Source organism: Dermacentor albipictus, chromosome 1 (genome assembly GCF_038994185.2).
Source record: "Dermacentor albipictus isolate Rhodes 1998 colony chromosome 1, USDA_Dalb.pri_finalv2, whole genome shotgun sequence".
Lineage (NCBI taxonomy): Eukaryota > Metazoa > Arthropoda > Arachnida > Ixodida > Ixodidae > Dermacentor > Dermacentor albipictus.
Window position 1 is genome coordinate 490152402 of NC_091821.1, and position 18494 is coordinate 490170895.

Below are 18494 nucleotides of genomic sequence, written 5' to 3' on the forward strand. Positions count from 1 at the left end.
TGCTACGCTTCCCTTCCCTCGGAATCCAGTCTGTAACCGTTAGTTAGCATCGGTTATCTTCCCTCCTCGTTACATGTCCTGCCCATGCCCATTTCTTTTTGTTTATTTCAACTAAGATGTCATTAACTCGCATTTGTTCCCTCACGCAATCTGCTCTTTTCTTATCCCTTAACGTCACACCCATCATTCTTCTTTCCATAGCTCGTTGCGTCGTCCTAAATTTAAGCACAACCCTTTTCCTAAGCCTCCAAGTTTCTGCCCCGTACGTGATTACTGGTAAGACAAAGCTGCTATGCACTTTTCTCTTGAGGGATAATGGCAACCTGCTGTTTATGATCTGAGAATGCCTGCCAAACGCACCCCAGCCCATTCTTATTCTTCTGGTTATTTCAGTCAAAGCAGTGTACTGTTTCCCCAGGTGACTAAATTGAGTTATCTACCGTCTTCCATTACGACCTTCCTCGTAGCGTTAGTCGCTTCGCGACGTTAAAAACGTTAAACACCAAAAACAAAATCAAAACATGCAGGCGTACACTTAAGCTAAACTACTGCATTTGTAAGCCTTAGGAGCCTTGCAAAAGCGTCGAGAATGCGCTAACTTCTGGTGGAGCTGAAAACATGGCCCGAATAAAGTCCTTTTTATGTCACAGTCCAGCCGCAGATGCAACAACGTTTGCACAAACGAAATTCTAATGAAATAAAGGAGAACAACAAAAAACAAGTAAACTTAAACGTGCTAAACACCGCGCGCCCCGTGGACACATACACGATTACTTTTTCAACGAGGCAGGCGTAAATTAGGTTCAAAATAATAGGTAATGAAGAACCCGGGTACTACACAAAGGCGTGCATGTTTTGCAACGTCCTTGAAGTCAGTACGCCCGATGCTATGCATCCACACAATTTTTTTATTTTTTTTTTGCGTTGCGCTCACCTGATGGCATACAAAAATCTTGTTGCCGTCGCCTTGTTGGTTGCGCCAACCGAAGGCACAGCAGCACGGCATCACAGTGCAGTTCTCGTCTCTACCACATTTGATCTTGTCCGCTAATGCACTTGACCAATCTGTTTACATGCACAGCACTTTCGTCGCACTCACATTTCCGAAAATGGTGATCGGAGGGCGATGAAAGGAAAAAAACATACAAAAGCGCCACGCGTGCTCTCACGTCACACGGAATGGCCAAGTGGGGAAAGGAAACGTCAGTGGGAGTGGCATGGGCGGAAAGTTCTAATAATGACGTTAATAATGACAAGATGGGTTAGAAGGGCTGTGAGCGTGTAAGGCTACGAATCCTGGCGCATGCAAGCCAGTCAAAAGCCCTCAAATAACTATTTTTTCAGGATTTCCATATCAAGAAGTCGCGACAGTCTTCGGTGTCTTCAACTCATGCAAGTTTGTATGCCCCGCCCCCCCCCCCCCCCCCCCAGACTTCTGCTCATGACTTTAACATTCTCCTCAGTGCAAAGTGGGGAACGACCGTGTCAATCAACTGCGCTTTTGAGAGACGCCCGGCCTCACGTGTTACAATGTTGGTGTGAACATACTGGTCGTACTTTGCTACGTGAGCCAACAGTGAACGCAGTTCAGCCCGTTTTCCACTGTACTTGTCGTATCTGACGAGCCCATGGTAGGGGTAGATTTCGGCCGATAGCTCCTGAAACAAAGAGAGAAAAAAGTGCGAGCTAGTACGCTAAATTATCACAGCAGTATTGTAATCATTCAAGTTCAGTACTAGCAGCGTCAAGCCCAAAATGCAACAGCGCTGGGTGTTCAGTGCGAATTTAAACCGCCATGAGGAGCTATAACTCAATGCTCTCCAGGTCGCAAATTCTGTGTCATTGTCAGTAATCGATTTCAATGATGGATGACATACGGCTCTTCATTCTGCATCTCATTCACAAACTAACTGAAGTTCGGGCGAACATATCAGAGCCGGATGATCCGAAATCGATCATGTGCACCCCATTACTGCCTCCCGCTGTCCAGGTGCGACGCAAAGGAACATGAATAATCTTGATTGAAGCAAGCTTTCTTTGCCTCTTCTTTCGACTTTCCCGCCTGTGCTACCGGCGGCTGTCTTGCCGAGCAGTTCTTACCAATACGTGATATCACGCCATCGCCGTCATATCAATGTAATCCTCGCTGGTTCCTGGCTCATACATTGAGCCATTTACATGATATGGTTGAATTATTTTGCTCAATCTCTTCTGGCTACAGTCTTGCACAACTAGTCAATACCGGTTATAGTGCAAATAAACACCGGACAGAGGGTGAATCGTGGCGGATTTTGCTAAATGTCTGCGTCGTACTAAAAGTAATATAGATGCGTCACCGTCCCAACACTGTCATCCATCCAGGCTTCTGGCTACACAAAGCCTGGGGCAATCGGATAGTATCGGACATAGCGCAAACACCAGGTGTAGTTCGGATCGAGGCGGTTTGCGGCAGCACGTTCTGCACATAAGCGCGGACGAGAGCTCCAGCACCAACATGCCGGCGTTGACATGCAGTCGCCGTCATTTCGTAGTCGTCTCGCCAATGTCGCAATTGCGTCGTCCTCACATCGTCGCCATCATGCCCTCGTGGTCAGTTCACTCTCCACGTGCAAACAAACGTCACATATCAAATATAGTACAAATAGACGTGGTCCCCCGCGCCAGCTGATGTACGTAAGCGAGGACGTGAGCTCAAACACTGACACCAACTTATCATGCCATCGTCGTTACACCATCGGCGCCATGCGACGTGATTGTTGCAGCATCGTCATTGTGTCGTCATCATTCCACAATTGTCATACCATTGTGATGCCATCGCCTTCATACATTCGTCGTCATTAGATTATTGTTTTACCATTATCGTCACACCATCCTCCTCGTCCTATTGCAATCATTTATCATCATCGCCTGCTGTCGTCATGTCATCGTCGCTATTCCAGCTCCATCATTTCCTTCATCACACCATCAGCATCATGCCATCGGCATCGTTCCTGCATTGACATGCCGTTGTCGTCACCCCTTCGTCATTACCCCATCGTCGTCATCCTTTGATCGCCAAGTCGTCGTCATCTCATCGTCATTCCGTCGTCCTCATGTCACTATCATTATCGCTCCGTCATGATGCACTTGTCATCATGCCATCCTGGTCGCTGCGTCGTCCGCTTACAGTTGACGTCATCCGAGCCTCGTCATACCATTCTCGTTATGCCAATACCGTCATACCACTGCAATCACTTTAGCACCAATATCATATTGTCGTTATGCCGTCGTAATCCTACATTGGACAGCTTTCTACCAACTGCATTACATTGTCGTCACGTCATCGCCGTCATACCGCCACCGTCGCTCCACAGTCGTATCCCATGGGCGTTATACCATCATCATGATTCGGTCATCGTTGTATCATTGCCATCTCTGCATCGTGGTCATGATTGCATCGTCATGCCATCGCGGTCATTGAATCGCCTTCGCTTTGCCGTAAATCTATCAGCGTCATCAGGCCACTGTCTTCACGCCGGCGTAGGCATGAATTCGCTATTGAACGTCGCAGTCGCGAATCGCGGCTATTCCTTATTTGCGCCGAGTGTCTCACGAAATGAAAAGAGATAGCGGAGAAGGTAGGTATTAGAGCTGTTTTCTGCCGAAAAGGACAAATTTTTCCTTATGTGCTACGAAGTGAATAAGGAGACACGGGGCTACGCGTCTGTGATTAGTAACACATATATAAATCTGTTGATTGCTGCAACCATGCTGTATATGAAATTCTCCTTTAACGCGGTCATTGCTATATAGCCGAAACCGGCCGTTCTGTCAACGATCGCCTCACAGAACATTCCAATTGATTGAAAGAAACTCTACCAGCCAGGCACCTATCAGCGCATTGCTCTCGTCGTGGTAGTAAAGCTTTCTTTCATTAGTAAAAAGTAATTAGGCATTATGACCAGCGTGCGCGTGAAGTAGTCATCATCAACATCGTCATTATCAATCTATTTTTACGTCCATTTCAGGACGAACGCCTCTCGCAGCGATCTCCAATTACACCTACCTTGAGCTAGCTGATTCCTACTTGCGCCAGCAAATCTCCTAATTTCATCACCTCAACTTATTTTATGCCGTCCTGGACTACGCTTCCCTACCCTTGGCTCGCATTCTCTAACTCTAATGGCCAACCGCTCCTTCGCCTCATGCACAACATGCCTTACCCAACTCCATTTATTTCGGCTAATGTCAACTACATTATCGGTTATCCTCGTTTGCTCTCTCATCCACACCACCCTCTCCCTGTTTCTTAAAATGGAACAAAAATGTATAACATTTTTCGTTCCATCGCTCTTAGCGCGGTCCTTACTTTGCTTTCGAGCTTCTTTGTAAATCTCCAAGTTTATGGTCCGTACGTTAGCGCCGGTAGAATGCAATGACTGTACATTCCAGCTAAAGTGATAAACTCCCAGTCAGGATTTAGTCATGCCTGCCGTATGCACTACCACCCATTTTTATTCTTCTATAAATTTTATTTTTAAGATCAGGGTCCCTGTGGAAATATACCCTATATGCTGCCTGCAGATGGCGAATTGTTGTTCTCTTGCCAGGTAATTTAACATTACTTTTGTCATCTCCATACTAGCCTTCAACACTTCCCTCACACTTTCTCGGTTAAGGTCCTCAATCATTTGTTGTAATTCATAACGCGTGCTAGTGAACCACACAATCTCAATTGAGGACCCGTGTTGTTGAGATATTCGCCGTTTTTCGGCACTCCTAACCTTTCCCAATCTAAGACCTGCGTCCCAGCGCCGTTGTGTCAGCGCATCGAGGATGACAAAGTTCGACAAGGCGTAAGCGGAGTGAGTGCGTGAGATGAGGAAATAATATAGTTATTGTATTTCAACGTGCCAGCATCCTTTTCCTGCTTCGCCACAGTGGTGATACCGGACGATTGAAGAAAACGTCCCAGAAGATTCCACCAGGCACCCAGCAAGTACCGAGTCATCCGAGACGCTGCCCCAGTATATCATTATGGCGTTCAGACCGAAAGATTTGTGCGTTGCATCCTGAAAACACCGCGCTTTCGCTAGTTCTGACCTGGAAACCCTACCATCTGGCTTTTCAGATTGCAGGCTTGTATCTACTTCCATATCGTCACTTCGCAACAGTACAAGTACCACATCATGGTTATGATGCTGCCTCCAGTTCCATACTGCGATGTCCCGCCTGTTGGACCACGAGAATATGACGCGCTTTGGGCCTTCGTGTTAGGCCGACCAATGCGGATAGTGCTGTGACACATTGTCGCCGCCGTCAAGCCACAACTCAAGGTACTTTCATGCACCACAGTACCAGCTCCACCACGTTTCGCACAAGCCTGTGGTGCTCCACCCAATTTTCGTACAGCTCCCAGTCTGTCCTTGGCACCGCTTTCCAAAAACGCGTCAGCCATGATTGCGCCAAGGTCCGGTACTTACTCACCCCCTACCTCCAGGGTCTCTTGAGCTGCCACAGTCAACCACGTTTCACCAGTGGGACACGCCTCACGTTTAGCCTATCGCCATTGATCCGATTTTCAAGGTGTTCCACTTCAGCATCCGGAACATGCGCTACCAAAAGTCAGGCCCTTTGATGATGATGATGATGATGAAAAACTTTATTTATCCCTCTTTAAAGGGAAGGGGGCAATGGAATAGAGGATGGGGGGAGGAACTACTTGAAGTAGGCGTGCTTCATGAGGCCCTTTGAAACTTCGGACCCTACCTACTACACGTAGCTTCAGCCGCCACCTGAGACTTACTCGTTGCACAGTCGCTTCAGCGGCAAGGCATTAGTGGCCGCCAAGATTCAACGTGTCTGTCCTGTCACTTGGACGACACACCATCAGACCACGACCTCCACCGTGACTAGACTTGTAAAGACGACATCCAACAGACCAAAATGAATGTCCTCAGAGTGGCTGGGCTGCCCGCCATAATGCGACATTCCGGCGGCTGCTGCCTACGGTGAGGCCGCGCAGGCTCCGTTTCTTGAAAGCGATTTGCGATGCACACAAAATGCGCAGTCCCGTGGGCCTCATCTTCAAAGTGATTTGCGATGTGGACGAAGTGCGCCGACTGCTGGTAGCTTCGTATACGCCGTCTTTTCGACGCTTCACTTCATTGGCGTTGTAGCGATAGGCAACACGAAGGTCAGTTCACTCACTGCTGCTGCAAATTCCTCACTCCAGCATTTTGACAGTGAGTATCAGGAGTCATCGAGTGAAAGGTTTTCATGTTTAAGGCTGCGCGCGCGACACCGTGCTTGTTAATTTAGTTAGCAAGCGAATGTTTACAAATTTATGCATCCATGCATTATCCATCCATCCAAATTATGCATTTATGCATTCATGCATCTATCCTTTCTTCATATAGCTGTCTACTAATTTGCTAGCGCGAACGACGCTTTGCCTTTAGCGCGAAACTGCGACTTCTTTTCCTCCTCCACCACACCTTGAAAATTTACACGCGTTATTAAATTTCCTAGATTGGAAGTTTTCTCCTGGGCACCCGGTAGCTCCTTCTGTCCTGTCCTAAAATCTCCGATGCTCTCCGGCCAGACATGATGTTGCGCGTAGAGGAATGCTGACGGTAGGTGAAGAAACAATTGGTTTATGTCGAATTTTTCGACATGAGGCCAAGCAGAAAAAGTAAATGTGAAACGAAACACGAGACGACAGCAAAACAAGTCCTGGCTTAAAGAGTCCCACGAATTGCATCTTCACACCTCCGCGTTACGCCTTTTATGGCTTTTTCTCCCACCGGAGGAAAAAGGCTCTTTTCCTCACGTCGTCCACTCTCCCGCACGGTGGCCTACAGCTCTGTGGGTGGTTCTTGAAAGACCAACAGCAGAGTGGGGTCAACGTTCAAGCCACCTATCCAAGGACACGCGCACTCAGGGGGACGTGAACCCGACAAACGACCCGCACACAGACTGCTAACGAGCCATGCTGCGCAGTGCGACGTCGACTCATTCTTGGCACTGAGCAGTGGCAGCAGGAGCCCGGCTCTCGCTCGACTGGCCATGCCGAATAGCTGGGAATGCGGCTGCTGCGGCGGTTGATTGCTGGCAAGAAGCAGCGGCAGCAGGCGCTCGGCAGGCCGTGGCCTGCCGAGCGCCTTCCGGCCAGCGAACACAATTCGCTGGCCATAAGGAACGCGATGGTAGCCTGTATTTCACTGGCGGGAATGTTAGCAGGCGAATTCCCAGGCACCCCTTCCTAGAGAATAAACTTCGTAATAAACGAAGCAACAACGCTCTCCCCCACGTGCAAGTGCAGGCCTTAGCTCTTCACCTGCCAGGCTCATAGTAAACTCTTAAATTCAACCTTCTCGCTTACAATTTCGACTGCAGAGGTTCAACCACCCTTCAACCGGGGATTTGCGGCCCCAGGCTACAAGCACTAAGTTGCGGCTCTGCTTTGTTATAGGTGTGCGATGCTTTCCTCCTGCGCACCCCGTCGCCTTGTCTTACCAGCTGCCATCAAGCAACGAAGACAAGCTATCTACATCGTGTCAACTGCCAAGCCACGGTCACGGCCGGTGGCGCTGCCTTCGCTCATGGCTGACGCGGCTATTGCTGCCGATGCCAGAAAAACAGCGGAACGACACGGAATTTCCGGGATTTGCCGCCACAGGCTACAAGCACTAAGTTGCTGTTCTGTTTTGTTTTAGGTAGACATTCAGCCCTTTTTGAGTTGTGTCGTTGTACTTGAGTGGCCATTGATCCCCTTTGGCTGTTTGAAGGGTTTCGTTAATGCGAATGAAACCTTAGTGCAATCCATAAACGAATGGAACGCGTTACCCGAAAGCATTGTCGCTTGCACTGATGCAGCTAGTTTCCGAAGGGAACTTCTGCAGCATCTCCATGAATAACGGCTATATTTCTTTGTATGTGTCTCTTAGAATTATATGACGTTTTTTTCGCTTACTCATGTGCATTTAAAAGCATGACCCAACGTTGATATTATGCTACAGTACTACCCATTCCGAGATTCATTTCAGTATTCCTGTTATTTATGCGCATTCAAAATTGTGTAATGTTTATCTCGTTGCCCCCGATTTATATATGAATAAGATCCTGAAAGTGTCGTTAAACTCCCTTTATACCATGGTGTTTTCCTTTGACCACACCATAAATAAGCAGACAGCGTACCTTACCTCCCCAAAGACAACCACAGCTCGTTGGCGCAAAATTTAGAGGAAGAAACAAACAAATTGCACTGCCACAAAAAGAAACAAAAAAAATTCTGGCTCTCCCGTAATGGAGATAGACGTAAGCATGAAATGGCTATCGGCAACGCAGATTGGTTGGAGATAATACTAGCGACAGTCTTAAAATGGTTGTAATGCATGTTCCCGTTGGCACATCCCATCACATAACACCGTGCCACGCCGGATTGTGCACGCATCCATATGGACTCAACAGTTCCTGTCACAGATGAACCTCATTGCAAGTATCGCGTCAAGTAACTAGCGTATGTAATGTGGTCTTGACTGGTTGCCCGGATGATCTCAATTTGTTCTCGCAACTTGCCCGGATGTTCTCGTTGCAATGCCCGGATACCGGCTCTGGCTTTTGCCAGAAGGTCACTTAAAGGTCACTCACAACGGAAGCTAAAAGCATTTCGCACTTAAGGCTGAAGCTAGGTTGATTAGAGAAACTTCAATATAACAATGAAAATGCACTTTATCATCAAAATATACCATGCGAAACCTGAACGTTTCTGTTCATATTGCCTATTTTGTACCTGATGGTGAAATTATATTCTAGAGATATAAACTCCACCGGAACAAGCGTTTGTTTGTATGTTGTCAGAGCCAAGTGAATGTACAGTGGTATATTTTGAATGTGAACTTCGCTCCATATAAATTGCAAGACAACGACTGTTCCACCCAAAAGAAGCAGGCGCATTTTTTTTTTTCTGAGGCGCTGTAGGCCTCTTCTCGGTCCATTAACTTGTGGCCAGCCGGCGGTACTGGGTGCTCCTCTCCGTATTCGCCTATTTGGCTAAGAACGGCCCCCGACCCTCGGTCACTGGTGTCGTGATGCACGACGAACTCCTTAGGATAGACTGGGGTCCGAAGCACCGGTAGTGAGATCACAACGCTTTTAGGTTTCTTGCGCCTCATCCCACCGAAGCTGCTTGATCTCTGCCTTTCGCAGTGCATCTGTCAGTGGGCTCGATATTTGAGACTGATTGGAGATCTACAGCTGGTAACACCCCACAATCCCCACAAACGCCCTAAATGCTATTTTTTTCCGTGGTTGAGGAAATTTACCGATAGGTCCTAACTTCAATAGGAAGTGCCATCGCGTTCCCTGACCAAGGACATGGCCTAAATAGTTAACCTGCGAACAACCGAAGTAGCCCTTTTGAGCCTTTAACAAGAGATCCGTGTCGCGAAAACGTGCTAGTACAGTTCTTGCGTGCACAATATGCTTTTCCCACCTGTTCGAGAACATCGCCACATCATCCAAATGCGGCATTGCGTTGCCTTGCTTGTCTTGGAGAACAACGTCTATTAGCTCCGAAAAGCTAAACGATGCGTTCTTCAGACCGAAACTTAGCATAAGTGGTCGAAAGGTACCAGTCGGAGAAATAAACACCGCGTAGCGGCTGGCGCTTTCTGACATGGGTACATGGGTACGCTGACATGGGTACATGGGTACGCTAATAACCTCTAACCAAATCAAAGGTGGAAATGTGCGTCGTGGCGCTCACACATTCTAACCGTTCCTCTGTGTTTTGTACGGGATAGGCTCTGTCCTACGTGACCGCATTCAATCTGCTATAGCCCATGCATGGACCAGGTTCTTACCTATTCGCTTCCACGAGAATCATGAGGGAAGTGTAATCAATGTCCGTAGGCTCAATTACCCCTAATTCAAGCATTCGTTTTATCCCTGCCTTCATTATTTCTCGCTGGGGAGCAGACACTCGATAAGAGAGAGAGAGAATGAAGAGGAAAGGCAGGGAGGTTAACTAGATATGAGTCTCCGGTTTGCTACCCTACACTGGGGATGGGCGATAGGGGTTAGAAAGATGACAGAGAGGAAAACGCAAAAAAAAAGAAAACGAACGCGCACACATGGAGACACACACACAAAAGGCGTTCCAGTTAAAGTCGTTCACACAGGCCGGTAGATCGCAAGAAGCGCAAAAGCGCTTGCACGGCCTTCTTCTGTGACGGTAGGTCCTTTCGATGTTGCAGAATTCTTTTTTCGGATAGCGGCTGGTCGTCCAGTTGGCCAAGTTCCTGGCTGAGGCATGCCCTCTGTGGACTGTACTGCGGGCAGGTTTTGACCTGACTACTAGCTCTGCTTATGCTAGCCCAGTATCATGAGTGATGAGGTTTGCCTTTCCTGGCCGTCGGCCAAAATACTGGCGAAACTCATCAAAGAGCGCCCGAAGGTCTTTTACTTACTAGGTGTTGAGATGTAACCTGTTTACAGACAGATCCAATATTCCATCTACGTGTGCTCCGCGCCTGTACATGAGCCCAAAACAGGAGTTTTGACTGCTACCTCCTTTTATGCATGGACTACTCCGTTCGCAACCTGTTCCCTTCCAACATAGGGCTTCATTAAACTACAGTGGTAAATGCTCACTTCATTCTTTCCTGGAATGATTGATGTGTAATTGGTCTCCATTATCTTATATATAACATCGACTGCCAACTCCATTGTTGCACTGTTTGCTTCTTCCTCAATTATCGTAACCCCCATTTCCCGAAGCGCTTTATCTGCTATCTTCTGCGAAGTATGATCTCGGATTCTTCGTTAGCTGCGAGCGGGCTTGCGAGTGGGTTAACATATGTACCCTTGCTTCTCCGAACTCCGACCACGCTTGGGCAACCAACGAGCCGAATGGTTTGAAAAGAGGTAGGTATAGTCTATGTGCAGCGATGTTGAGACGCCCGCTTCTCCCCTTAGATCTTCGAAGTGACCTGAAATTATCACTCGTGCTAGCGCCAGGCAGACTCTGCTCTTCCAATGATGGCTTAATCGAAGGTACTTCCCCTGCATAGCCTTTGGCTCTCTGGAAAGAAGCGTTAACTAGGTCCTTGGTCACTCCGTTGTCCCTAATGCCGTACAGGTTTTTCCGTTTGTCTCTAGCTCTGGAAGTTATGGACCGGAAATCTCAAAATTTTCATCGCTTCAACTAACATATGAAAGTACCATTGCCTTTTTCTTACATCGCGAGGAATAGTGCGCTAGTCCGTAATAAATGTAGCGCCGTACCGGTTGTCTCCTCTGAAATTTTTTTTCGTGTGGACCTTCTCTGTCACTTCCTCCTCAGAGTGACTAGCACCGCTGACTGGGGCTGTTTCTCCGGTCGTGTTCACAGATTCGGCGCCCTTCACGGGCTTCACCTGTGCCTCTTTGGGGGGGGGGGGGGAGGCAATAGCCTCTCGGATAACTCCTTCGATTACAACGCCTGATCTCGGCAGTGCGTCTTTGCCGCTTTGCGTACTTATTAGCTAGGCAATCCGCCTTTTCTATCGTGTCTACATGTTGTATACTCTACATATTTTTCCTGGTTTCGGTTTCTTAAGTGGAAAACGCGCCGTCCCTGTGCTTGCATATATTGGTCCAACGTCTATTAAAGGGTCAGTATGCAACAAGCGGATTCCTTGCCGTATTCCTTGCCGCACGAATTCTTAAATTCCTTGCCACATGACGGGTTGCTAAATTCCGTAAATGAATGCATTAAAGGACAAATGCAAGAGCCGGCTTTTATTGACAGATGCGGTGTTTCCACGGGAGCTTTTCTAGAAATTCTTTCAATGTATTTGTAGTCGATGCTGATTGGGTGGAAAGATGCCGTTTTTCTGCAGAAATCAGGCATTTGTATTTGCTCAAAGATTGCCCCTATTCTTAGCAATATTTACCTGAGTAAGGTTGACAGCTGCTTAGAGAAATCCTTAGGTAATAGCGTTATCAAGATATTTCGTTACGTTGATGATTACCTGATTTTCTGCAATAGGGAAGAATTCGATTCCGCTGCTACCTCAGTAAGTGAGCAATTTAATCTTTATGGAGGAGGATTAAAGTTTACCAAGTAATTCTCTCAGCGGCGCGCAATTCACTTTCTTGACATTTCCTTGGTCTTCGACCAAAATCACGTTTGTTGGCAGTAGTCCCCAAGGCCTTCGAAGCCGTTGCTAAACGTTCAATCCAAGCATTCCGAAGTAGTAAAAAACAGAATTGCCATGTCGTGCCTTAAAAGTCTCCTCTCACCAGATCTTGCATGCACAAAATTAGTCCCAGTTTTAATGCGCAAGTGCGGCGCCTATTAGGAGCAGGTTATCCTAGTGTAGCAGAGGCCACTGTGGCTGAGCGCCTAAAGAAGTCGGTTTCGAGGGGGACGGACGTGATTACAGAAAGCAGTAATGGCAAAGAAGGAGTAGTGGCTATTCCGTACATTCACTCAGTGTCACACAGACTTAAAAAATAGCAAGTAGATATGATGTTAATGTTGCTGTCTCTGCTCCCAATAAGCTAGGTAATATATGCGCTGCCGTACAGAGGAAAAAGGAGCAGGTAAAAGGCAAGAAAGAACAGATATTTGTCCAGTAAAGCACAATAAGAACAGCAGTTTTACTGACTGTCTTATGGGTGTGGTTAATAAAATTCGCCTTAGCTGTGGCCAGTTCTACGCAGGGCAAACGGGACGGTGTACCAATCAGAGGCTAATGGAACATAAAAGGTCGTTAACCGGTGGATCACCTTCTAATCTTTCCCTACATTGCCAAGATTGTAACTGCACGCCAGAGTTAGATGAATGCGCAATATTTTACAGGCATAAGAATGAAGATACGCGTCTTATGGTAGAGGCATGGCATATCTATATTGGTGGAGGTGCGTGCGTGAGTCAGCCTTCGATTACTTTACATAAGGAAGAGATTAAGTGCTTTAACCGGGTCTAAGTGTCTCTCGCTTAGACCGGCACATGTACCCGACTGACACGTGCTGAAACCATTCCCGAGCTTGCGCAGATGAGCTTTGTGTCTTCTTTCTTTTTTCGCCCCAGTGCTCCTTTCAGTTGTAAGTCGGCGTTCGTGTTGTCCACTTCTCTACTTTTCTGTCCTGTTTGCACGCCCCACCTCTTTTTTGCATAATGAATTCTTACCAACTAGCTCAGCTTTCTGTCGTTCTAAGTTCCTTTAAGAATCGCAGCGCATCGCTTTTTTTTTATGTCGACGAACAGGCCACCTCTCTCATTGGCTTGAGTGGTATTAAGGCACTGAAGCTAGGCAGTGAGGGACCTCGAGTGCAGTACTTTCAAACCAGCACGGTACCGACTGCTAAAATGGCTCTGACAGGTCCGGTGGGGCTGCCAACTCAGCTGCCACCAGCAGTTCAGCAACAGTTCAGCGCGCTCTTCACAAATGAGCTGCGTCTTGCCAAACGTTTTCTTCACAGAATTAAGAGGAAGCTTTAGCTCGGGCCCAACTCCGACGCGTACTATTCAAATACATGTATAAAGGAAAACAATTTTCTGAAATAACTCGTGCACCGATTTTAATGAAATCTGTTGCATTTGAAAGATAACGGTGAATTCTAGCGACTCTTTGATGCGGAATTCCGATTTATGGTTTGAATTTTCTTGTAAGAATTTTCAAAAATTTGGAAGTTTGAAGAAAATAGAAGCACGAAGTTTACAAATTTATAGCTCTACATGAAGAACAGATATTGCAGTTGTGTAAATGTCATCCATTATATCATTGAAAGCGGTAAGATTCCATATATCGTTTTACATCCCACGTGGATTTCTTACGTTGTTTGCTAGGGTTCTGCAAAATCTGTATTTCCATATTACTATTTTTTTAACTTATGTATGCCATATATTTTGTCCGCTTTAGATGTACTATTAGATGCAATTCACATGATTGTGATATAGTTTTTCGTTGGTAAGTTAGTGTTGTAAACGTGATAGTTTCGTTTTCTGAAAATTTGCGAATTTCGCCAATTTTTAATAAAAAGTTCACGACCTAAATCAGAAATCTTAAACCAACAGTCACTCTACTTCAAGTTTTTCTTTTAAATGCAACAAACTTCGTCAAATTTGGTGCAGTGGTTGACGAGAAAAACGAATTCTCCTTTTACATGTATTTAGAAAGGAGCACCCGAGCTAAAGCTTCCTCTTAAGAGAAGTACGGTTATTCAGACAGTAGCTTCAAAACTGCACCGCCTTGCTTTGATGTTATTACCACGCGTGTCTTCTGAGCTGCAGCACTTGGAATGCTTGGACGTCATTGAACGTATCAATCTGTCAAAATGCGTGCCCCCTATGGTCGTTATTCAAGAGAAAGATGTATTAGGCTTTGGGCAGACCTACGTGAACCTAACAAGCCGATCGTTCCGTACAGTTTTCCGCTGCGCCACATGAATGAGCTTCTTCATGCTTTGGTGGTGGCAACGCACTTTTCGAAATTTGACTGCATCTGCCTACCGCCAAGTTCACCTGGATCATGAAAGTAGAGATTTAACAGCTGTACTCACATACGAAGCACTATTCCATTTTAAGTGTGTTTGTTTTGGATTAGCATTAGCACCTGCAGCTTTGCACGTTATGATTTCTCTAATACTTTGCAGCTATGCTGGTGTCCTCTTCTACGTGGACATCATTATTTCTTGTAAATCGTCTGAGGAGCACCTAAATACCTTGGAGTCAGTATTACAGCTTACCAAAGGTGCAGGTCTCAAATTGAGCAGTAAATGCGTGTTTGGGGTTCAGGAGCTTGAATTGTTGGGCCACAAGGTGACACCTTGTGGTATTTCACCACTGCCAAAGAAAGTAGACGCAATCCGCCTCTTTCATGTTCCTGTGCGGCCCTCTGACGCACGCCGCTGGAAACGTTTTGGAAGGGTGTCGGGGATTTCGCCGGTTGATTTGTGGACCTGCGCCCATGTTGAGTGTACGTTGGTTGCGCGGTTCGTGGATCGCGATTAATTAATAATGGTTTCTCTGGGGCAGCATGTCGTTCACCGATTAACTGTAGTGGGTGAACAGGCCCGAATGCGCTGTTGTGGTATCAGCGCGGCCGACAAAGGCACGCTGAGTTCCGTCTGCCGACGCGGCTGCCTTGAGTTCGTTGTCGCTGATGTCTGCGATTGCACATCGCTTTTTGTATTCTTTTTACACATTCGCCAAACGTTTCGCATATTCAAGAAGCGCTTGAGCGCAGCCTTCCACGTGGGATTTGCCAAAGCGGTGCATTTGTTTGCCTCTACAGCTTCAGATCGCTGTAAGCTTCCGTTGTTGTAGAAACGGCGCATCGCTGATGTGAAATAATCTCAAAACGTAGCAAAATACACTGACGAGTCAGTAGGAGTGGCCGAGCCCCTTAAACAACTGCAACTGTGATCCAGACAGATATATATTATGGGCTGCTTCTACTGATTTTCGCTTTTGTTTAGCTTCATCATACTTACAGTTTGCGCGTGCTATAAAGTATTATTGGAGACAACTGTACTCGGCATAAGTGCCCACTTATGTGCCGTGTAGTTCTCTCGCAAAAAAAGCGGATGCCGTCGCTGACACCGTTGGCAACTGAGCAAGTTTGTGCTGCTGTATCGAATGCAATGTCTCCGCTTTCCTGTTTGACGCAGAGGTAAACAATGATTCTTTGGAATTAAGAAATGTCAGCATAACAACCCACACAGACCTATCACCTACGGGAATGCAACCGACAGCGTTCGGGTACGGTGACCAAAGTACAAGATGTTGGCACAGCGCTGTGTCACCGCTTGCCGCTTAACGTGTATGTGCCGTGCGAAGTGAAGAATAGTTATCAAATCGCTATAGAGTCGCAATCTAGCTATACGAGTGGTTTACTTCGTCCTGACTGCTTAGTTTTTAAGTTCAGCTCCATCGGTAGCGGATGCACGAACTCGACGGGGTCAGGCATAACCCAAACTTCGCTAAACAGGATCAACAATGACTTAAACTTCACGTGTACGGCTTGAAAGGACTGAAGCTCGTGCATGTCAACTTCGAAGGCATGTCGACGCATTTTGAGCGCGAATAATTATATTTACAAGTGAATAAGCTGCAGATATATCGCGTTGTCGATTCGACGGCTGATCACGTAGAGTTCGGTCAAGCTATCACGGTCGTCACGCTGATTTTCTCGGTGCTGTCGACACGAAAGCCTGTCGCGCTATATGCAACTCGCACCCGCTGGTTGCGTCGTTGTCGGCCTATTACGATCAAATGGTCTCTGTTATACAGTGCTGAATAGTCGGCCAATCGTCGGCGTCAGCGTCTTGTCAATTTCGAATAGACCAATTGTTACCCCGCCTTAAAAGAGTACATGAAGACAGGCACGCGCTGCCACAACCAGCAATAGTGGGCCGACGCTGCAAGAAGACTGCGTCAGCAACGTGTTTTTGAAGTGTCGCCCAAGAGTAACGCTGGAGCTTATGGATAAATTTGACAGCCGTCAATGCAAGGCGGCAACTACGTGGTTCACGGTACAGTCCGGATGAAGAGCTGGGCCTTTTCTGTTTCAAAGTGGAGTTGCAGTCTTACGCACGTTTTCGGCACCGCACCGACGTCGAGCTCCCAGTAGAGTTTCAACGCGGTAAATGGCACGGCGTTTGCAACTGCGCGCGCCCGAGAGCTTTTTTTTGGGGGGTTCTTTACCCCGATAACTGGCCGCGCGGCCGCGCGCGCGCGTCCCTTCCAAAACAATTCGCGACTAATCCCCTAGGGCAGGGCGCATGCGCCGTCGGGCCGTGAAAGAGGCGGATTGTGGAAACCCCAATTCCCAACAATGCCGCTGAACTCCCTTCCTTTCTGGGTCTAGTAGAATACTGCGCCATGTTTGTGCCACATTTAGCCGAGTTGGTAGAGCCACTGAGGGTTTTCATTAGGAAAGACCGAAGTTCACCTGGTTTACTGAGGTGGTTGATGGTTTTCGCACTGTAAAGTCCTTATTGTCCTCAGATATCGTATTGCACAGGTTTTATTCTGCGCTTCTGATTATCATTTCCATGGATGCACCTGAATGTGGACTCGGAGCAGTCCTCCAGGAATACGCCGGTCATACGCACGTACTGTCGTTTTCGCATCATGCATTCTCTCTCTGGTTGAGAGAAAGTACACGGTTCGCGAAAGGGTAGCACTTGCATGAATTTGGGCATACAGACATGTGAGGAAGGAACTTCATTCTCCGAACAGAGCATCAGGCACTCGTTTCACTTCTGTCCTCACAGCACTAAGGCCGACGCCCACTTAGAATTGCACCATGGTGCGCAAGGCTACTCCGCTATAATTTTACTGTTGAGTACCAGAAGGGCTCTTCAAACAGTAAGCGGTTGCTCTTTCACGACTGCCCGCCCATATTGCAGATACTCAGTTGACTTTTGAAGAAGAAATTGTTTGCATGGCCCACGCAACTTGCGGGACGAAAGATGAGTTCGAACAAGTGCTTCTCGCTGATGCCACTCTTCGAAAGGTTAAGGCGTACGTAAACGGGTTTTGGCCCTCACATAGGAGCCTGCCTGAAGGTCCCTAACCATATTTCGGAGTTCGAGAGGAGTTGTCAGTTGTAGGCGAATTGTTCTTGCGTGTGGAGAGGCTGCTAGTATCTTCATCCCTATTGGCTCAGCTTCTTGCAACAGCACGTGAATCCCACATTGGCATCGGGCGCACAAAATGCAGCATTATGGAACAGTTTTTGTCACTCCGCGTGGACCGTCACGTGGAGCAAGCAGTCCACAAGTGCAGCATCTGTCAGGGGGCAGACAAATTGGCAAAGACGTCGCCCGCCCCTCTGCAAACTGTTGAGCTACAGCAGGTCATGGCAGGAACTTGCAATGGGTATTGCTGGTCCCGTGGAAACGGTGCCTCCAGATTGCAGGTTTATCATGACGTTTGTAGACTACTCTTCAAAATGGCCAGAGGTGCAGTTCTGGAGGCAAGTTTCAACAAGAACTGGGAACGAGTTCCTTCTTAATATATTTGCAAGGGAAATATATCACGAAGAGAGAGTATGCGTTAATGGACCCAAGGTCGCCTCAAAAGAATTTGTCGACTTCCTACAAGAACGAGCTCTCCGTCTGTCGTATTTATCAATTTATCACCCACCGGCAAGTGGAGAGATCGAACGGTTTAACCGCACCTTGAAGACGTGCATCAAGCTGGCACAACTGGAACAGCCTGTCCTGCGAACTGCTGTACGGGACTACCTCGCCACATACCAGTGCACACTACAAGCTACAACAGGGGTAGCCCCGGCGGTGCTGCGTCATGGCAGGCTCAAAAGAACAAAACTTGATATCCCCGGCTTATCGCCTGAGTCATTCACAAAGACATCCAACTAAGAACTGCCCAAGTTACGGCTGCATGTCAAGTGCAGGCAACAGTACAGGTGCAGGCAACTGCACTGACACGCGGCGAGTTGCAAAGCCGAAAACGGTGGCGGTAGGAGATATAGTGTAGTGAAGAAACCATCGGT

General features: G+C 47.4%; 1 protein-coding gene across 4 annotated transcripts in view; it reads right to left on the minus strand.

Moving 5' to 3' along the window:
• The window catches only part of LOC135912333 (uncharacterized), a 140747-nt gene that overhangs the window by 39949 nt on the left and 82304 nt on the right, over window positions 1-18494 (minus strand). For 2 of the 4 annotated variants that reach the window (XM_065444775.1, XM_065444761.1), the window contains exon 10: window positions 1558-1658. In XM_065444775.1, coding sequence (XP_065300847.1) covers window positions 1558-1658 — 101 coding nt within the window. Of the gene's footprint in view, window positions 1-1548; window positions 1659-18494 lie in introns of all 4 variants that reach the window. The other 2 variants (XM_065444766.1, XM_065444753.1) reach the window with 1 other exon arrangement.